Raw genomic sequence first — 23,185 nt, 5'->3', positions numbered from 1 at the left:
CATCACATGCTCTTCAAACTCGAGAGAAAGCAACCTATAACTGACCATGTACGAAAACGGGTTCAGGTAGGAATATGCCTACTCTGTCTAGAGTTTGTCCTTGTGATTTATTAATAGTCATCACAAATGCTGGCATCACGGGAAACCGTCATAGAATCAATTTAAATGGGAGACCAGTGTCAGATGGGGACAAATTAATTCTTGGAATCAGAACAACCTCTCCCTCTGCAGATCCTGTTAATACTTCAGCTTCACTAATGTTAGGTCGTAATCTTTTGATAATAAATCTGGTACCATTACAAAGACCCCATTTACTATTGAGATTTCTCAATAGCATGATGATTGCACCCTCTTTCAATTTTAATTTATGACACGGCATTCCCAAAGGAGTAATACTACTAAGAAATTCGATGGGAAAATTTTCCTTTTCAGCATCATCTGTGGAATCAATGGAATCATCACTCAAATATGTGTGAAAATCTCCATCAAGTATATCCAAAATTTCTTCATTTAATTTTTGAACATGCTCATTTTTTGGACAAAGAATTGGCCCGTTTAGATATATTTTTAATATTATCTATAGTTACAGTATTTCCAAAGGTAGCTTCAATAATAGATCCATTACAAATCATTTCACAGGGGATTTCAATAATATCCATTCCTAAATGAAAACTGCTATCAAGTTTGCCATTTTCAAGTTTTACTAACCATTAACTATAAGCAGAATCCTCTGATCTCATATTTGTTGTAAGAGACAACTTTCTGAAACATCCCCAAACATTGCAGTACTTTACACTCGTTTGTACTACGGCCGATCCCATAGCATGTGGTACAATACTGAGACATTGTCAAAAATCCCCTCCAAGAAGGAGAGCTTTCCCACCAAATACAACATTCAGACTCATAATTTCTCTTAGTAATCTGTCTATGGCGTTTATAGCATGACTGCATGCCATGGTGCATTTATCAATAATGAGAAATTGGGCCTTTTTAATAGTTTTAGCAACTTCACTGTTTATATCGAGTCTAGAAATTGAAGTTTCATTTAATGAATCGGTAATTTATATTGGGAATGAAAGGTGCTTCCACGGAGAAGTAAATTTGCAGCAATTCCTGTAGACGCTGTGGGTAAAACAGTACCACCACGGCCTCTAATATAATGTATTAAAACTTTATACAGATATGCAGGTGAATAAGATTCCTAGCTGGCAGGCCCCTGACAGCAAGCTGACCACCTGTGGATTCCGTGAGGAATGGGGCTCCCTCCTCCCTCCTTTCAGGGCCCGGAGTGCAGGTGAATGGGGTTCCTGGCTGGCAGGCCACTGACAGCAAGCTTCTGTGAGGAATAGGGCTGCCTCCCTACTGTCAGGGTCTGGTTTGAAGGCCGGCCAAGCCCCCCCGTTGGGCCAGACCCAGAGTTCTAACATGCCGTGACCTCCTCCCCCCACCCCCAGCAAGCAACGCAGGACTGACTGCCCCTGGGCGCTCCTGGCGTTCGGAGTTTGGGTTCTTCCCTCAGGAAACAGCTCCGGGAGGGCGCAGCCCTTGGCAAGGCAACCCAGGACTCAGTACTTCCAAGCTCAGCTCCGAGGGCGGGTTCCTGCCTGAAACCTCGCCCTCCGGGGAAACAGCTCCAGGAAACAGCTGGAAGAGGACGCAGCCTTTTCCAAGACAACCCCTGCAGGACTGACTTCCTTCCAGTTGGTCGCACCTAGGGTCGTGATGTTACACCCAGGGTTTTTATATAAGAAGATGGTTGTAGTTTTACTGTAGCTTCAACCCTGACCCCCACAAGACTGAAGCAGTCATTTCCACATCTCCTCTAAGTGTTGATGGCTGACAGCACTTGTAGCCACAGATCCCCCAAATTCCTCTCTCCTGGCATTGATTTCAAGGGAAGAGAACCATAGTTGTGTTTCCTTCTTGGAGGGTAACAGTTTCCAATGACTGTTGAGTGTCTCTTTTCCTTGCCCCAATTTGGGAGAACACTGTAGGAGCTGAGGCTTTTGTGTGGGCAGGACAATTATTGTTAGACTAGAAGCCTGTTGCACAGAGAGATTCGTGCAATAGGCCTTCCTTTCCCCTGGCTGCTGGCACCGGTTTTCCTCCGGAACCCGGCGCTCTGGCCAGGCTCCAGCCGGAGCCGTGAGGCTTCGCTGCTCCGCCGGCCCCAGGGCCCTGAGGCTTTCCGCTGCTTCGCTGGCCCCGGGGAGTTGGAAAGTAATGCAGAGTTTACTTTTGGATATGTTAGGCATGAAATAGCTGAAATTCAAATATGTTTGATATGGGTCTGAATACTGATTCTATGTCAGTTATATTCATTATGAATGGGTTCTGTTCATAATAATTTATAATTATTAATATACCCATATTGACAAGTACTGTAGACTTGAATCTATCATCAAGATGATGGCTGTCAATAATATTTTGATACCTAAAAGATAGGGAAAATTTATAGTTTCAAGATATCTCCAGTTTATAGATTCTTTTATCTATTTTCATTATGTTTAAGTTGAATCTTATAAAATTGCCATCTTAAGATTAAAAATATCTAATATGGGTAATTTTATATGGTTCAATTTAATACTAGAGACCAAATAATGGTTCTTTATTTTTGAAGATGTTTTCATTATATGTATGCTATACCATCAGATTTTATGCATTCATACATACTCCTGGTCCTTTCATCATCATTAAACACAAATGCACACACTTTGTAAAAGCACATTTAAAATATGCCAAAATGAAAATTTTAAACCAAATTATTTTACTGGATTAAAATTACATTACAACTCATGTAACATTATAAAATATATTTTAACCACAAGTGTTCTTATGAATGTATTTTTTCTACACTAATGTCTGTGTTATTCATGTACAAAGGAGTTTTAAATCGCAGAATCTAAAAGTTTAAAGCTGAAGCATAAATTCCCTTCTGTGTGTCTTTGTGAATTAGGGCCATATGGTATTTGTGTTTCATTTCTTCGGGAAGAGTACCCTACTGGCCAATTCCTAAAAATATAAACGTTATTTCGTCTTATACCTATGTGTGCAAGATGGTAACTTATATTTTTGCATCCTCATAAATTCATCTTCCTTGGATATCTACCTTCCATTTGGATTTTATCGAGCTATATTTTGCTTAATGAAAAGTCTTAGCTTTTTAAATGAAACAACTTTTACTTGTAAATTTTATCATAAAAGGTAAATATTTATATTATTGTTTCTTCAGATGATATTTTCAGTGGTTGAAATAAGGTAGCTGGTGGAGTGGGGTGTGTATGTGTGACATACATGACACAATTGAAATCAGTGACATAGGTATGTGTTAAAGTAAAAAACAGTGGATTTTTCTTATTCATAAAGATATTTTCTTAGTAGATAATGCTTACCAGTATAACTACAGAACGAATTATATGAAGTAAAATAAAATAATCTTGAAGTTTAATTTTTAAAATTGGTCATTTTTACAACCATTACATTTTTTATTTTACCTTGCCTAACATCAGTTATAAGTTTAAAGCATGTATTATAGGAACACACTTATTTTAGAACTTTGTAGCAACAGGTAAGCCAAAGGAAAATCTGTCAGATTTGGCAATGGTTCAGAAAATATGTGAACCTGTCACTGTAAGCAGTCTCAAAGGGCGAAGTGCTTTACAGGAGCTAATTAACCTTAGGAAATAATTACGCAAATATGCAAATGTTGTTTAGATAATTCCATGTGTTATCAGCACAGGTAGTCCATCATAAATGCAGACCTTGCAATGCCTATGTAGTAGAATCTGGCATAGTTGATAAGGCTTTGGTTACTGCATCAATTCTATTTGGCATTTAACGATTAATGATGGCAAGAGTACATCAGGAAATTCAACCTGTACTCTAAATACAGCTGAATTCCACAGTTTAAGTGTCCTATGCGTTCTGCCACCAGCAAAGGCTAATTAATGGATTTACGTATTTTCTTTTCATGCACTTTGTGCATTTGCATATTCTAAAATCATCCAGCTTGAAGTTACTCAATACAAAATGAACTCTAATGTGAAATTCATGGAGAACCTGTAGAATAGATTTAGTATGTTTGCATTTCTGTAATTGAGGCATATTAGAAAGTCTTTCATGTTGAAATCTGTTTAGTCTCAAAATACACTGCTGGTAATATACACCTGCTGGATTATGGTTTATAAATAAATAATGATGTGGACACAATGTGGGCTGCGGGTTGGAATGACACAAATTTACCTTGGAACAGCATCACCTCATTTATAAAACTGTGATTTTAGTAATGTAGTATGTCAGAAATATATATTAAAAACCACTCCAGGTATATTAATTCCTGTGCTACAGTTATTGTGCTTAACTGTTGTCAGAGGCAGTAAATATTTGGCATAATGTGTTACATCTTAGAATATTACATCCCCATATTTCTAAGAATATGGGGATCTGGCTCTCTTAAACACTGTGAATAGCAAAAAGCCATCATTTTTTGAAAGCCTTGGGAAATAGTCACAGAATGGAAGCCAGGTTTTTTATAACTGAGGTTTATGTTCTTTATCATTTTTTAAAATTTTTTTGAATAAAACTAATTAATTCAAAAAATGGAATTCACATAGCATCATTAACTTTCCTTTGATGACTCAGGATCATTACTGTTCTTGTCAGTTGCTGGGCTTTAACAGCAGTACTGCTCTTACATTGCTCAGTAACAGGTATCTCGGGCTGTTGCGCACTCTGTGTTCTTCTAATTTTTTTTGGCTTTTCTGTTTAGTTATTATCAAACTTTTAGCTATCAATTCTTACTCGTAATTAAACCTATTTAAAGCAGCCCTTTTGATATGCTCCTTGGAAATGTGTGGTGGGATCAGACCAGGTACTGGAATTTGGTACATGAAGGTTCAGAGATGCTGCTCAGATGCTGATTCTCCCTAAGAAGCCTGTAGGATTTGATTTTTGTTTACTTGTTTTATTATAAAAAGCATGCCATATGTAGAATTTTGGAAAGTTCAGAAAAAATGTAAAGAAGCTAAAATTAGAAAATATTCATAATCCCATAATCCGTAGGCAGCTCAGCTGTTTTTAATATTTTTGACTTCTAGTCTTTTTCAAGCCTTTTCACTTAGTGAATTATAACACATATAAAATTAGACGAACTGCGTGTCTTACTTTGTAAACTCATTGAATACCTATATAATATTTCCTTAGATAAACTATAATTTACTTAAAATTTATTTCTGCATTACTGGAATTTAAGCTTTATCCAGATTTTTGCTTTTATAACTGAGACAATGATGAACATCTTTGAGCATCTATCATTGCCACATTACAGATTACTAGAAGCTTGATTCCTAAATGGAGTTTAACACTTCTTTGTCTTGGTTTTTGAAACTCACTTCATATTTTGTCAATGGTATCATTGCCATTAGACCTGGTATCATTAGTCCTTTATTAAATGCCTGTAGAATGCCTTGTATTTATAGTTTGAATTCGAAAGAGTATCTAACTCCAAATCTGGTTTTAAAACCTTATATTTTAGAAGGAAGGAGAAATGACTTGGCAGATTAAAGAAAAAGCAGGATAGAGAAGAACCAATGAATAGTACAGGAGTAAATTTAACCTACCATAACTAATAGGAGAGCTGACAGGTAAACACAAGCCAACAATATTTTGCAGTAGTTTTAAACAGGCATGCAAATAGATGTAAATACTTTCTGTGTATTTCTTGTAAGATGTTGTGTGTCAAAGGTTGGCAAAATCCTTTCCCCATCTGTCAGATGAGAATCTGACCTTCAGTTAACTTTCTACCTCTGTCGCTGGTAACCTGATAAGATAGTGTCTTAAATTGGGTTTCCCAGGTAACAGATTTTGGCGAAGTTGCATGCTGGAAGTTCATTGGGGAGTTTTCTGGGATCCTCACTTGTAAGGGAGTGGGCGGGGGGAAGGAATTTCGAAGGAGGATCTGAACTGCCCTGCCATACAGTCGCCACAAAGGCCTCATCCAAATCTATGCTGACCTCTGCATCTGGGATGGCTCTTGAGGCAAGAGATAGGATCCTTATAGATCCACATCATTGCAAACAGTCATTGAATATAAGTTGCCTCAGAAGTGGGACTGTTAATTTAGACAATTTAACTTTCTTTGGGTGAGAACAATTCCTAGTCAGTGCCTCAGTTAAAGCTAATCAGGGCCAATACTCCCACAGCTCAGGAAATGAGTGCCATATAACTAAAAGGAGATCTGGGAAGCATACCACACCATCCACTGTAAGTGAGTGGTTGGTAGGCAACATTGCCTATGGTAGAAAATCACTTTGGATCGGTAAACTGGATTAGAAGGAGATATAGACTATACATACTATAGCTTTGATCTTCCCCGGGGGTAGTGATTCTTGTAATTGGGCATGTTCCAAAGAGGCAGGAACCCGGGAAGCCAAGCCTATGGAGTTGTTGCAAGAGGTATTGGCTTCTGTGGGCTGTAAGACTTTTAAGTCTGGTTCCCTCATTGCTGAGCTAGCACCCCCTGGCCAAAGGGCATAACTCCTGGAAGTCCATGTGGGCTGCTACTGGAACTGCTGCGAAGCTTTCACCAATGGTGCTGCCCTAAAGGCAACCTGTCATTTCTACCATGTATTTTGTAGGGTCAATGGCTGTCAAGTGTGGCCCAAATTATTTACTTGCGCTTATAGATGACCCCATAAGTGGATATTGTAGACATTTTTCAATCAGTTCTTAACTTTTTAGAAAATTTGCTTTTAAAACCTAAAACTAATGAATAATGCAATGCTCTTAGAGTGGTGCTGAAAATATTTAAGTACTTAGGGCACATGAATACTTGAGGTTTCTTTTTGCTACTGCTGACAGGCCATTATTAAACAGATGTTGTCTCCCCTATAGTATAGAAAAGAAACAGCAATAATACTAATCTCTGAAAACAGTAGTCTTTATATGTGAACAGTGGAAAGAAGTGTTTGTTCTTAGCTCTCCTTTAGTCATAGATGGGTCATTTGGGCCTGTTTGGCAGTTTCCCTCATATGCTGTGAGTCACAAAGTTTTGCTAATTCTTCTGTTGCATTGACTCATTCCTTCCCTTTCCATTCACTCTGCTGCCACCCCGAGTAGCATTTATAGTCTTTATCACTTTATATATGTGGATTATGGAACATGCTGCCTTGAAAGTGCTCTCTGCCTTTAGGTTTTGTCTTATCTGAGCTGCATTATCTGTGAGATCTCAGACTGAATTCCATGATAGAGTTTTGTCTAGCGTTTACAGACTGTTAATGTGAAAACCAAATTTTCCTGGAGCCTATATAACGTCTCAGGAAGTAGTGAGAAGAAAGGCTAGAAAGACAGGATTAAAGGGAAAGAGTAGAAGAAATTAGACTACTTAGGAATCTATTGTAAGAGGACCCAAACTGAGGTGGGAATGGAAAGGATGGGACAGGTAGGTTCTCAAAGAATTGGTGATTGTGAGAAGAAAGTGGGGAGAACCTCACTGAGGTCAGACCATATGGATTTATAATGTGTCCATTGGACTTGGTGTCAGGAGTAGGGAATGTAATACTTCTCAGATACTACCGCCCCTTATATCCTTATGTAACACCTTCACGAAATTGCAAACACATTAAAGAGCAGGATCATGGCTTGCTTCTTCTTGTCCTTACACATCCACTTCCAGTACAGAGTATCATGGGAACAGAATAATCTAACCTTCTATATGTCTTTATTCTGTCAATTCATAAAAGAAATTTATTACCATCACAGGTTTTTAAGAGTGTTAGCTCTGCCAGCCATAGCATGTAGAAACTCCATCTGTTTTGTGTTTACATTTCTTTCTCTTTTGGGGTGGTGGTGGTGGTGGTGGTGGTGGTATTGGAAATGGTTTTTTTGCATTTTTTATTTTTCAATTACAGTTAACTTTCAGTATTATTTTGTATTGGTTTCAGGTGTACGTCATATACTTCACAAATTGTCTCCACCCTCCCCGATATTTCCAGTACCCACCTGTCACCACACATAGTTATCACAATATTATTGACTATATTCCCTATACATTTCTTTCATTGTGAGATAAAACTATGAAGACCAGGTGTCTGGGTTTTGTCTGGATTGTCTGAAGTTAGACCTGTTCTCCCAATACAATTTGTATTTCTGTATATGACTACAAAGTTGTAAGTAATCATCCTGAAGATAAATATTTTTTTCATTTATTACCCTAAGATTTAATGAACAAGACACAGCTCTTGGTCTCAAGAATTTGCTAATCTAGCAAGCAATTAGCAATAGAAATCATTCAATGCAATAATGGGAGCATGCACAGATGTTATTGTGGGACACTACATATCCTGGGGGATAATTGGGGAGACTTTTGATACAAAGTGATGCCTCAGTTGAGTTCTGAAGATAAGTAGTAGTTATGTAGGTGAAGGAGGTGAGTGAAGTGAAGGCATGGCACAGGTGTCACTTTGGAAACAAAGGAAATAGTCCAGAGACAAGAAAAGTATGGCGCAGATAGGTTACTGCAAGTTGCTTCCTGCAGTTGGAACACAGAGAGTGTTCTCTGTTGTCTCTCATGGTGGGAAATGGGTGTCTTTTGGATCATTGTGTTTTGCAGGGCAATAGTAAGACATAGTTCAAGGCAGAAGCCAGATCATGAGAGGTCTTAATGTCATGTATACTGAGTTTGAACTTGATTCTGAGGGTAATGAAGAAATTTTGAAGGGCTGTAAGCAGGAAGTGAGTAATGTGGCAACATGATCATATTGCATTTTTGAAAAGTTGTCCTCACTACAGAACTAGACAGAGGAGCATTTAAATGGCCAATTCTAGAAGCAGGGAAAGTGGGCTGGAGACCATTGCCAGCATCAACGTGTGAAGTGATAGGGCTTGAACTAAGCCAGAGGAAATGAGAATGGCAAGAAGTGGATGGGTTAAGAGACAATTGGGGACAGAATCAACAGCATTTTAATGATTGATTATATGTGGAGTTTGAGGAGGAGAGAAATAAAATACGATTCTCAGAATTCAGCTGGAGGTGGGGAGCAAAAACAGTGACATAGGTTCACAGAGGATGATGTTAGCCTAGTGTTGAATTGGTTGAGTTTGAATTATCTTTGGGACATCCAGAGGAAATGACTTGGTCTGCAGCTATCCAGAGAAATTTAGGGCAGAGATAGATATTAGGGAACAACAGCTTTTAGGTGGCAAGTGAAACAGTTCATATGGACCTTCTTAGGGAATTTATCTTTTGGTGTTAAAGCTTCCAGGAAATATTTGTACAAAACATTTTCATGATGTTTAGTTTTTAGCAGTTTGCTTTCTAATCAGTATTATTTAGCTCTTTAGGTTTTGTTTTTTTCCCTTTTCACATTATTCAGGTTTTATCACAATATGTGTCCGTTATAGAAATAAACACAAGAAAATGAAGTTCTTATAAAACTTTTGGAATTAAAGCAGCATGCATACATGCATTAAGGTTTAACAATTTAGGGAAATATGACAGGCTTTGGGTTTATATGTTTAGATTTCTCCCAGTTCTAGAAAAATAATTGTATGGAAAATTTCTTTTTTAATGTATATTTTAAATGATATAAATAGAAAAATATTTGTTGCTGATTTCTGCTTATTTTCAGCTTACAGAGACACTTAAAAATGTATAGTTCAAATAATTTAATATATTTTCAGATACACATAAAGAATTATACCTGAATTTTTTAGTGTTACAGTTTTATCATAAGACCACTATAATTTTCTGCTATGCAATGAATATCCTTAGATATATTTTAATATCTCAGATATACCTAGAATGCACTATTCTCTCAACAATGTGCTTATTTTAATATTTTGTTTCAAAAGATTATAGTAGCAGTTAAGTTTAGCAATATTTTAATAATAGTATAATACTAATTTATTTTCTAATTTGAATTTTTAAAGTAGTCCTTTTGTGTTATTATTTTGAATAAGCCATAACCATCTTATTTCTTATGCTATATAAGCAAGCACATAACTTAATTTTTGATGACTCTGATAGTAATTAGATACAGTATTTCATATATGATATTTGTTTTTTTACAGGAAAATGGTTCTCCTGAAGAACATGCGATCTATGTGTGGGACCATTTCATAGCCCAGTCGGCAGCTGAAAATGTATTTTTTGTTGCTCACAGCTATGGAGGACTTGCTTTTGTTGAACTAGTAAGTGCACGTTTAACTCTAGTTTTGATCCCCAAACTTTCTGTAGGTTTATCGCCTCCATTCCCTTTTTGTTGGCATAATTGCTTTAAATCACTTTATTGTGGATGAAAATACTGCCTTTTGAGTAAATAATTTTATTCTGTTTAAAAAGACTATACTTAAGTATTTTATTTTGGCAGAGCTTTAAAATACTAATCAGAATGCTTTTTGCCTGTTCCTTATCTAATCATAACTTTTTAATTTATACATTATAGCCCCAGTTTCTATACATTTTATGATATCTATATTTCCTGTCTTATGTGTATATCATTGACATATATATATATATATATATATATATATATATATTCATTCACACACACACACACACACATACACACATATATCTGTAAAGTGTTAAAAATTTCAAGAGACCCTTTGAATATTTGGGAATATTTTTATTTTTAAATAATTCTTTATTGTTGAAAGTATTACATATGTCCCTTTATTTCCCCCATTAGCCCCCATCTAGCCCCTTCCCTGCCCTGCTCTACTCCAGGCCTTCAGCACCCTATTGTCTGTGGTCTGTGTCCATTGGTTGATATTTTGATAACCTTTACCTGATTTATCTCTACAAGTTAGCACTTGGTCAGAATCTACCTAATTAAAACTATCAGAAAGCTTCCATTATTCTGTTGGGTGCAAAAATATTTGCATTTCAAAATAATCCGATTGTTGAATTAAGATTACATGTACATGATAGAAAAAATGATCAAGATTTCTGAATTTTGTCTGTATTATCTGCAATATTACAAGTACCAATGTGAATGATTAATGAGATATAATCAGTATTAAAAATACACTGCTGAAGAATTTGTGCCTTTATGCCCATAACCCCTTACGTCACAGGAAGGTACCAGTGCTACAATAAAGTGATTAATTTGATTAAAGTCCATTTGATAATTTTAAATCCAGTAGCCTCAAGTGGACATTGAACACAGGCACAGCATTGGTTGTCTTAATTTTTGTGTCTAAGCTGTGCTATGTATTTCTCTTTTCATGGAAATTAGATATATTTCCATGGCTTTTTAACTTCCCCACACCTTATTGCTTACCCACATGATCTACACTAATAAAAGACAAAGATGCTAATTGACCGTACCTTCAACTATGCTCATCAGCCAATTAGAAGAGTATGCAAATTAACCCAATAAAGATGGCCGTTTAATTTGCATACTGCAGGCAGATCCCGCTGCGCCGCCCTGCACAAGCGGCACAATCCCCAGCCGTCACCTGCCCCAGCGCGGGATCCAGGCCTGCCATGTGCGGGGTGGGGCGGGGGGCAGCACAATCCCAAGCCTCCGCCCGCCCTAGCGCGGGATCCGGGCCTGCCGTATGTGACCAGGGGAGACGGGGCAGGCACCGCGGGATCGGGCGTGCCATCTGCCACTAGGGGAGCAGGCCTAAGCCAGCAGGTGGTTATCTCCCGAGGGGTCCCAGACTGTGAGGGGGCACAGGTTGGGCTGAGAGGACGCCCCCCACCCCCCCCCCCCCCCGCCAGTGCACAAATTTTTGTGCACCAGGCTTCTAGTTTAGATATAACTGGTGGTGACACCAGAGAATAATTTTGCTGATATAAATTTTCAAATGCTCATGCTCTCTTAAGATCACGAAATGAATTAAATTGTTTATTTCTTCAATTGATTTTACTTTTTAGAAATGATTTCAAGTACTTTTACCTCTATTGAATTTATTTTAATATATAATGGAAATATTAAGATAGCTAACAAACTGTTCTGATAACTTTTTAAAATGTGAATGTTTTCTTTTAAATAGTTCTTTTAATCCTACACACACACACACACACACACACACACAGCTTTCATATATGTAGCTTGTGTTTTCTTTGCACACCATTAAATGGCTTAAAACATATTTTATTGACAGAGTAATAAAATATGTATGAAAGCCTATAAGACTAATCAAATTTAAGATTTCTGTAACACATCAATTCTCTCTCTCTCTTTTTTTTTTTTTACTTTAAGACAGTTTATAAAAATCTTCTGTACATCATATTTGGAATTTAAGTAAGTTTTGGACAGTTTTTAAAATAAACTTAAGATGCCAGAGTAACAGATGACTAGTGTGTCACTCGTGTTTTGCCTGTCCTTCTTGTCACACACTGGTGAATATTTCTCTACTTTTGTTCCACTTTAATATAAAGCACACAGATGTTTCAGAACAAGACTTGACTTCTGACCTTGAAGCTATTTAGGGTCAGGGTCCTCAGGGCCTGTGAAATTATCACAAGCTGAGCTAAAGTTTTCCTCCATCACAGGAAGTAACCAGTAAGTAAGAAGTTAAAAAGGAGCTTTGTCAGAGAGACAAGATGGTCTCAGTGGGGTCAGCTTCTGTAGGCTGCTGTCTCAGCAGGAGGTGCATGCATGGTAGGAGGAATATAATATAACCACTGGCACATCACATATCTGTCAGGCAACACCAGGCGTGAGAAGTCCATTTAATGGAATATACCTTGTTTAGGTTTTTAAACATTAATGATGATTATCTCAACTTCATGTATTTGCTACTTTTTGTGCGGTAACTTAGATGGGGGTATGTAATGGGGTTAGATGGTGACAACTAAAGAAAAAGTGGTTTCTGGCCTAATGATATGGATTCCTATAAAAAACATAATATTGTGCACTGATAAGTTTTACATAAATTTTGACAAGTCGATTAATATATAAAGCCATTATGTTTCTACTTAATTTCAAAAGGATTTTTAAAATTCAACATTGATAAAGATACAACAAAAAGACATTGAAATATTTTTCAGCCCTTTCCTTTTGCTTAAAGCTGAATAATATTACCTATTCTCCCAATACTCTTAAGGGAAAAATCATGATGTTTAAAATGTTGACAAATATTCACTCTCTCAGGATTTTTTAACTTAAGTGTAATATCTGAAATTATTTTACATAGATTTAAAATGTTACTATTAACTTTATAAGAAAGTAAATTTTGATCATCTTCAATTATAGTTTAGATCTCTGTCTTAATAAATGTTATAAACATCAAATATTAAGTCCTTTGGATTTCAATAAAGTTAGACTTTTTAAAAGTGTCATAAAGGTGTACTCCAGTTAAAAAAAAACAAAAACAAAAAAACTCCACACACACACACACACACACACTCCTTATGGAATAGTCGTAAGTTGTAACTTCATGTTTGAATGTATGAAGATTGTTTTTCTACCATTCTCATGTAAATTTACATTCTTTTTGTTTAGGTCGTGAGTTTTAAGAAAATGTATTTTGAATGTAACTTGTGTAGATAGTAGAGCTTCAATAATATATGCAGTTATTTAGAGTGCTTACTGTTTGACAAGAAGGTACCAGTTAGGAGTTACTCTAAAATGTATCCTGTGGCTTACTAAATTTAAATTGTTTATAATTATAGTTTAAAATTAAATGTGTTGCTAATATATATCTGAAAATAAATTACTTCTAAATTTAGAGCACAAAATGTTGCAGATCTTTCATATTTTGCTAATTATTGTTTTTGAAAACTGAGAACATAATTTAGGATTTTATTGTGCCTTAAAGTATTGAATTTCTCCTGAAGGATACATTATTTACAAGATTTATTTTCAAAACCAATGTTCATTTTATGGTAGTAAATCTTGGAATGTGATCAAGTCCAACCTCATAAAGACAGTGTACAGTTTACTATAATAATGAGAAAAGTGATGCTAAAAATATGCTTTTCACAGCTTTTATTTTTATCAGATGGTAACAGCTCAAGTTTCCAATTCTCTAAACTTTCTGTGATTCCAGTAAGAATGGTTGTTGATAAGATAGCTCTGGAAGCAATTCCAACATTCAGTCATTAGAGGCAAAAGGGAAGAGCTACTTATTTTATGAATTGATAATCAATTTTTAAAAGTAACATATCTGCCCAATGTTATCTTTATCTTATTTAAAATAATGTCAATATAAAAAATAATGCCAATATATAAAGTAACTGTTATTAAACCATCATTATAAGACTTACATTTTTCTGTGTTAGAAATTGTTTGATAGAATTAGTTGTCAAAATCAGAATGCATTTCCCAAATTCATTCAGAAAGACATCTACAAATATTGCAACTTACTTTTGCCTGCATTACTTGTTTAAGTTTTATCTCATTTGTTGGAAATTAACTGTCATTAAAAAACAATGCAGTTGTAAGCTTTTCATCATCTCTTTCACCAGCCACTTTGATGAAGTGATTCCATTGCTTCCATTGTTGGACATTTCAGAGTCCTTTGCTCTTGTCTTCCTAGGTGATAGTTTACAAGATCAAGCAGCCTTAAAATTTTCTTTTAATTGGAAATGTGTTAGCTTTCCTACTTAATGACCAGTTTTTAATCTCAGCTCACCTTACCTTCTCTGTTTGCTGCGCTCAATAAATCAATTTGCATTCACATGTCTTTTCCTAGTCAAAGAGAGTGTTGATATTTTTATTAAACAATTGTAGTAAATATATTTTATTAGTTTATTGAATCATCTCAGCTGATATAAAAGTAGTGTTGTTATAATTACTTCTACTTGCTTTTCCATGTTACTAGTGGTATGTACATAACCACCATTAAAAACCTCACTTAGAAATGTGTGAAAACTGTTCCTTTTGAAAGTGCATCTCTACCCACTTTTGATTTCAGTTTCTCCATGCTTGTCAGCACTTGATTGGCATCTTACTTGCATGTGAATTAAGGAATGAAGGGAACTCTGTTTTCCTGCTATTGTTCCATGCTGGGCTCACTAGCCTTCAGGCAGCCTAAGCTGACCTTCAGCAGTTGATAAAGGACTAGTTCTTGGACATAACTCTATGAGGACACTCAACCTCAGTCTACTCTGAATTGATCTCTTGAAATTGCTTAGGGCAAGATTTGGATTTAGACTAAAGAGAAAATGGAATGGGACTAAAAGAATTTTTACCTTTAATGACATCACCTAACTATGACCTTAAAGAGGCACTGTTTACATTTTGTCTACAAAGAACAAAATAAATTGGATATTGGTAGGATATCCACTTAATGTGATCAATGGGAATAGCTAAAAGTTGGGCTGTTGGCAATGAAGAATTAGGGAGAGGGGGGATAAACCAAAGAAAAATCCTATCTAATAAAAGACAAAAAGGGTAATTAACTGTACCTCCGCTATGCTTCCCATTGGCTAATCAGAGAGATATGCAAATTAACTGCCAACAAAGATGGCAGCCGGCAGCCACGCAGCTGAAGCGAACATGAGGTTTGCTTGCTCCAGTGATGGAGGAAGCCAAGGTTCCTGGCCTGCTGCAGTCTGGCTCTGAGCCCGAAAGCAACAAAGTTTCAATTATAGAAGCTAAACAAACCCCAGATACCTGCTTTCAGCCGGCCGCGACCTCAGAGCTGGGAGCGCCAGTGATGGCAACAATGTTTTAATTATAGAAGGTAAATAAATCCCAGAATAAGAAAAAAAGAAAAAGAAAAAAAAGGAGAGGCTGGGAGCTTCAGTCGCTGGCCAGCCTGAAAACGGCCCTCAGCCCCTCACCCAGACTGACCAGGCACCCCAGTGGGAACCCCCCCACCCTAAAGGGGGTGTGGCCAGCCTGAAAACAGCCATCAGCCCTTCATCCAGGCTGGCCAGGCACTCCAGTGGGGACCCCTACCCTGAAGGGGGTGTGACCAGCTGCAAATAGCCATCAGCCCCTCACCCAGGCTTGCCAGGCACCCAAGCGGGACCCCCACCCTGATCCGGAACACCATTCAGGGCAAACCAGCTGGCCCCCACCTGTGCACCAGGCCTCTATCCTATATAGTAAAAGGGTAATATGCAAACTGACCCTAACAGCAGAAGGACCGGTAATGATTGGTCACTGTGACACACACTGACCACCAGGGGGCACATGGTCAATGCAGGAGCTGCTCTCTGGTGGTCAGTGCGCTCCCACATGGGGGAGCTCTGCTCAGCTACAAGCAAGGCTGACAGCTGCCAGTACAGCAGTGGTGGTGGGAGTCTCTCCTGCTTCCTCAGCAGCACTAAGGATGTCTGACTGCAGCTTAGGCCTGCTCCCTGCTGGCAAGTGGACATCCCCCGAGGGCTGCCGGGCTGCCAGAAGGATGTCTGATTGCCATCTTAGGCCCAATCCCCCGGGGAGCAGGCCTAAGCCAGCAGGTGGTCATCCCCCGAGGGGTCCCAGACTGCGAGAGGGCACAGGCTGGGCTGAGGGACCCATCACCCCCGAGTGCACAAATTTTTGTGCACTGGGCCTCTAGTTGAGCTATAATAATATTATAGTTATCCAGGCCGAAATGCTTCTTAAAAACCTACTTTAAAATGTAGGTAATTCACTGAAAATAAGTTGCTATTTGGAATATAACTTGAATTTCTGAGGTGGCTTCCTAGGTGATATGAATAGGGATGATTACAACTTATATGGCATGCTATCTTAATTCTCTAATTTTATATGAAAAGAATTTTGTTTTGCTAATTATTCTGTATGGTCCTTAGAGAGGAATGAGAGGTTATATTATTATTTTCCTCCTCTATTCAGTTTTATCCCTGCCTTGCATATAGTGTAGATACCATCTCTTGATTGATTGTTGATAACACTAAATTTAGAACTCAGTTGCAGGAGTCCAAGTAAGAGCCAATGAAGGATTTTACCATCATAGAAGTAATGGGGAGTGGTAAGGAAGAAGCACACATTAGAGATGTTAAGGAGTCAGATTCACATTGAATGAGAACAAAGGATAGTACCAGGGATATATTCTTCCTCATACACACCTATAGAGGCATAGCAAAGTGGGTATGAAGAGAATCCAAGCACAACAGATAGTGAACAGTGATTATGCAGATATATAGATATTTGGGGAAAATGTTTGCACACACTGAATATTTAATTATTGTGGTTAATATAATAAACTAGAGGCCCTATGCACGAAAATCGTGCAAGAGTAGGCCTTTCTTCCCCCGGCTGCCGGCACTGGCTTTCCTCTGTGACCCAGGACCCGGGCTTCCCTTGCAGCCCCAGCTTCATCTGGAAGGACGTCCAGTCTAATTAGCGTATTATGCTTTTATTATTATAGACGGGATATCAATTCAGAGTATTAAAAGAAAAAGAGTTACATATACAGATGTGATTTGTTTAGCTCCACAGGAGCTACCTAAGTACTGAGGCTTGATTTTTTTAAAACTTTTATTTAAATAATTTTTAATATGTATCAGGAGACCCCACTCGTTAGAAGGATAACTCAATTTGTTAATGTTTATGTCATCTCCTCCATTTTGTTCTATATCTAACCAACCAACACCTTTTGTCAGATTTTCTTCTCTGAAATCTGCTTTCTATGGCTTTAAGACCCTCTGAATAATTTATCTCTTTTTTACTGTATTTTTCCAAATAAAAATTTCCAGTTCCAGTTTAATTTTCTTACTGCCATTTTTCTATCTCATTGAACCTCTACCCCTGATCTCAAGCCCAGTGTAGTATAAAAACAAGAAATTTGGAAGAAAATGACCCAGTTTGAATCCCTGTTCTGATACCTACAAATTATGATAAATTAGGTCAGATCCCTTATTGTTATCTTCTTCTGTTAAGTACCCATAGCAGAGTTTGAGGATTAAATTAGAAAATTCTTGGTTACTAGGAATTAAGTTAATGTTAGTTGAATGTGAGTCTAAATGCCAACTGGTTATACTCATTCTCATTTTTGCTAATGCCATTTCTCCTTCCCAAGTGAAAGAATTTCTCTCCGTGCTAGATTTTTTATAAAGTATTCCCAACTAACTCCCCCTTTTTCTGTAGTATTTATGTTTCACAATTTAAAACTTTAGTATATACTAATTCACTTTTCTTAAAAGTTATCTTTTATCTCTAAATATTATCTTACCCAAATCACCCAGAAACAACTTGAGGATAAAGAGTCTAATTTTGCTCTTATTCCCCCCCTCCCCACCTCAAAATTGAGAACAATACATATTACAGCCACACAAACCCTCTTTGATATCTGTTCCATCAATTGACCAATATGCAGAGTAAGCATTAACAATAACTCTTTTACTAGTTGAACATAATTAATTTTTCCTACCCTCCATTTGAATATTGATGAATTCTTTCACATTAGACAGTATTACCCTTTTTGTTCCTGGTGTTAGTCTTATATAGTCAGTTTCCTCTCTGCTGGTGTCCCCAACTGTAAGGCTGACTGAGAAGCTTGCTTCCCTATGACTTCTCAGTTAAAGAAGAAAATTATTAAAATGAGTTATAACTGCATTTTCATAATGTAATATGGCAATGTGAAGAGTAAGTCTAGGAAACTTTCCACTTCATTTCCAATCATGAGTTTCATATTTATATATACAAAAAGCCAGTGACCGGAATGCCGGAACGACCAGACTGGTCGCTATGATGCCCACTGTGGCCAGTGAACCGGATGAGCATGGGGTTGGAGTGGGCCAGCCAATCTCCCACAGCCCCTCCCCCCAGCCGGAACAATCCCTGATTGGCCTCTTCCACCCCATGGAGGGCAGGGCAGCTGGCCAACCGCCCCCTCCCCCCCCATCCCCAGCTGGCCCGGCCCCTGATCACCACCCCACCCCGATCAGGGGTAGGGCCAGCCAGCCAACTACCTGCAGCCCCTCCCCTCAGCCAGCCCTGCCCCCAATGGGCCCCCACCACCCTGATCAGCCAGTCCCACCTCTGATGCTCCCCCCTGCCCCAATAGGGGGCGGGGCCGGCATCCAACCTCCTGCAGCCTCTCTCCTTGGCCAGCCCCACCCCCAATGGGTCCCCCGCACCCCAATCAGGGGCAGGGCCAGCTGGCCAACCACCCGCGGCCCCTCCCCCCGGAAAGCCCCGCCCCGATGGACTCCCACCACCCCAATTGGCCCATGGCCCCTTCTGCCAGCCAGCTCCACCTCCAGTCGCCCCCCCTCACTCCACCAGCCAGCCAACCACCCATGGCCCCTCCTCCAGGCTGCTGGCTGCCAAACGCCCCCCCCTCCCACCCCATTCAGGGGTAGCGCCGGTCGGCCTACAGCCCCCTCCCCATGGCTGGCCCCATTCCCGATCAGCCCCCATCACCCAGATCAGCCCTTGGCCTCTCCCACCAGCCAGCTCCGCCGCAGATTCCCACACACGCGCGCGCACACACACACACACACACACACACACACACCAATCGGGGGTGGGGCTGGCCAGCCAACCTCCCATGGCCCCTCCCCCAGCTGCTGATCCCCAATCGGCCCCCCCACCCCTGCCAGCCAATCACTCGTGGCTCCTCCACCCAGTCGGCCCGGCCCTGATCAGGCCTGATCAGGGCGGGCAGGCCCGTCAACCTCCTGCCATCTCCTCCTCCTGACAGGCCCAGCCCCAATCTGCCCCAAATGGGGCCAGGCCAGCCGGACCCTACCCTTGCATGAATTTGTGCACTGGGCCTCTAGTTACTTTATATTTAATAATTAGCTTACTCTTATTTGCTTTCATTTTTTAACTTTTAAAAATAATTTTTGAGATATAATTTACATATGTTTATGGAGATATAATATAAATTTATTGAGATGTAATCACATACCATAAAATTTATCTTTAAAAGTATACATTTCAATGGTTTTTGGTATATTTACAGAATTGTACAACTAACACCACTACATAATTTTAGAATATTTTCATCACCCCAAAAGAAACTCCATATTAAAATTCTTTGTCCATTTTTTGTGTTGTCATTTTACTGTGGAGTTGTAAGAATTCTTTATATATTGATATAAGTCCCTTATCAGATACTTTATTTGCAAGTATCTTCTCCCATTCTGTGAGTTATCATTTCACCTTTTTTATGATGTTCTTTGAAGTACAGAATTTTTTTTATGAAGTCCAGTTTATATAGTTTTTGTTTTTGTCACTTGAGTTAATTGTTGTACATTGTATGAAGTAGGGATTCAACCTAATTCTTTTAAATGTAGATATTCCTTTTTCTCAGCACCATTTGTTGAAAAGACTATTCTTTCCTCTTCCATTTAATCTTAGTAACCTCTGACTATAAATATAAGGGTTTGCTTCTGTACTCTCAATTCTATTTCATTGATATACATACTTGTCCTGCTGCCAGTACCACACCAGCTTGATTACCATAGCTTTGCAGAAAGTTTTAAAATCAGAAATTGTGGCCGAAACCGGTTTGGCTCAGTGGATAGAGCGTCGGCCTGCGGACAGAAAGGTCCCAGGTTCGATTCCGGTCAAGGGCATGTACCTGGGTTGCGGGCACATCCCCAGTGGGAGATGTGCAGGAGGCAGCTGATCGATGTTTCTCTTTCATCGATGTTTCTAACTCTCTATCTCTCTCCCTTCCTCTCTATAAAAAATCAATAAAATATATTTTTTAAAAAAATAATAAAAAAATAAAATCAGAAATTGTGGATCCTCCAACTTTTTCTTCTTATTGAAGACTAGGGGCCCAGTGCACAAATTCATGCACCTTGAAAGTAACTGTGGGCTGCAAGGCTGCGGTGGGCACAGGGGCAGGTCTTGGCCCATCCTCCACACCCCCTCCTGGCCCCTCCCGCCTCGGCCCCCGGTTCCCTGTCTGCTGGAAGCTCCGCTCCTGCCGCTGCCGCTCCCACACGCTGATGGTGCTGGCCCCACTCGCACACACTAAAGGTGCTGGGGCCGGTGCCAGCAGCAGATGTGAGCAGTGGGGCTGTCGCCCGCAATGGGTGCAAAAGGCAGCTGTCAGCCCCAATCTTACCTCAGGAGCAGGGGGCGGTAGAGAAGCCCTGAGGGGTGATTGGGGCCAGTTGCTGCCACTCACACCCATTGACAGTGCTGAGCAATCTGGGCCGGCTCCGGGCACCTGCAGTGGGTGTGAGCAGTGGCTCAGGCGCCAGCAGCAGGTGCAAGCGGGGCCAGCGCTGGCAGCAGGTGCGAGCACCCGGCAGGACCGCAGCGCATGAGAGCAAAGAATTTTCAGTAAACACCAGAGGCTCACCCCGATGACAGCAGCTTATGCCTGCCATTTTTCACACACTCCCCCTGGTGGTCAGCACACTTCATAGCGACCAGTTGTTCAGTTCCAATTATTCCACTGTTTGGTCTATTTGCATAATAGCCTTTTATTATATAGGATTTTTGGCTGTTCTAGGTAAATTTCCATGTGAGTTTTAGGATCAATTTGTCTGTTTCAGGAGCTGCTATTTTGATTGGAATTAAATCTGTATATCAATTTGATATCTTAATAATATTGATATCTTAATAATATTGCCTTTTAATTCATGAACATGGCCTTTCTTTCCACTTATTTATACTTTTTTAAAAAGTTTTATGGTTATCAGTGTACAAGTTTAAACTTATTTTGATAAATTTATTCCTAAGTATTTTTTTTATTCTATTCTAAATGAAATTGTTCTTTTAATTTTAGTTTCAGATTGTTCATTGATAGTGTATAGAAATAAGACTGACTTTTGTATATTGGTCTTGTATTCTTCAACATTACTGAATTCGTTTATTCTAGTAGTTTTTTGGGGAATTCCTTCCTTAGGGCTTTCAAGATTATATAATCTGTGACTAAAGATAATTTTACTTTTTCCTTTCCAATCTGATTGCCTCTTGTTTTTTAACTGTAAGAGAACATTTATTTGGTAAATTACAGAGGTAGAAAAAGTAATTTCTACAAGAAATGGGCTTAAGAAACAAGTTATGGAGGTAAAGGAAGGGCCCTTGGAACTTAGGAGTCAGGAAGCTAAAAGTACTGTGCTTGGGAGGAGGAGAGGGAAGGAGAAGGAAAAGGCGCAGGTGTGCTCTTTGAGGAAGCCCACCCTGATTGCCTGTTTCTATTCATTACTGCACTGAATAGAAACAGCTAGAGTGGACATCCTTTTATTCCTGATCTTAAAGGGAAAACATTCATTTTCCACGATTATGTATGATCTCCATTCTTTTTTTAAAAAATATATTTTTATTGATTTCAGAGAGGAGAGTTCAATAGATAGATAGAAACATCAATGATGAGAGAGAATCATTGATTGGCTGCCTCCTGCATGCCCCCCACTGGGGATCAAGCCCGCAACCTGGGTATGTGCCCTTGACTGGAATCGAACCCCAAACCCCTTTGTCCATGGGCCGATGCTCTATCCACTGAGCTAAACCAGTTGGGGCTGATCTCCATTCTTGATAGATATTTTCCACCATGAACCTAATGTGCTCCTTAATGTTTATATCCCTCAGTCATATCAAGATCAGGTTGTTCAGCGGCTGAAATGGAGGGGGAAAAAATCACTAATCTTTTATAAGAATCTTTTGTAGAGTAAAAGATCCATATTAGTCCATTGGAATTGCCTTTGCAAGAAGCTTTTTTAATATCTCTATAGATGGGTTGCATCCAGGTCTTACTGCCCTGTATCTATGCAGCTGAGAGATTGGACACTCTATCTCTTAATTCAACAAAGACTGCCAGGAAATCACTGGTAAAATTAGCATAATAGCATCTGAAGGAGTACCTAGAGACATTGACATATTAATTTGTTAGATATAAATCTCTCTATAAGAAATACTTCTTTTTCCATTGGTTTTATAAAAGATCTTAATGAGAGATTTTGTATGTTACTGTAGATATGAGAGTATGATTGACTATTGTAAGCTTTTTTTTAAGAGGGACTGTAGAAAAACACATTTCAAGTAATGACGGGGTTGTTTCTTTCTGTTCTTATAACCTTATGATGATCACTCAATATGAGCATTCCCCCAAATAAGATTCCCAACCACAGTGACACCTCTGATTTGACACCACAATTAAAAAGAGCTCTTTGGGGGGGGGGGTATTGAAATCAGAACTATTCAACCTACCTTAGAGGTTAGACCTCAATATTTATTAAATAATTTATTCAAATTAACACAAGAGTGCCAGGTAGACTCAGACTCAAAGCATATTAGATTCATGTTAGGGTAAAGTGTGGGAAACAAGGATGGAAGTCATACCTGGGTTGAATCAGGAGGTGTAA

General features: G+C 38.9%; 1 protein-coding gene across 1 annotated transcript in view; it reads left to right on the top strand.

Annotated features, from left to right (window-relative positions):
- The window catches only part of ARB2A (ARB2 cotranscriptional regulator A), a 387,607-nt gene that overhangs the window by 192,800 nt on the left and 171,622 nt on the right, over positions 1-23,185 (top strand). The window contains exon 8 of the mRNA XM_081088717.1: positions 10,069-10,188. Coding sequence (XP_080944843.1) covers positions 10,069-10,188 — 120 coding nt within the window. The remainder of the gene's footprint in view (positions 1-10,068; positions 10,189-23,185) is intronic.

This window comes from Myotis nattereri (assembly GCF_964212035.1).
Source record: "Myotis nattereri genome assembly, chromosome: 4".
Classification (NCBI taxonomy): Eukaryota; Metazoa; Chordata; class Mammalia; order Chiroptera; family Vespertilionidae; genus Myotis; species Myotis nattereri.
This window is presented reverse-complemented; position numbering and strand designations above follow the sequence as displayed.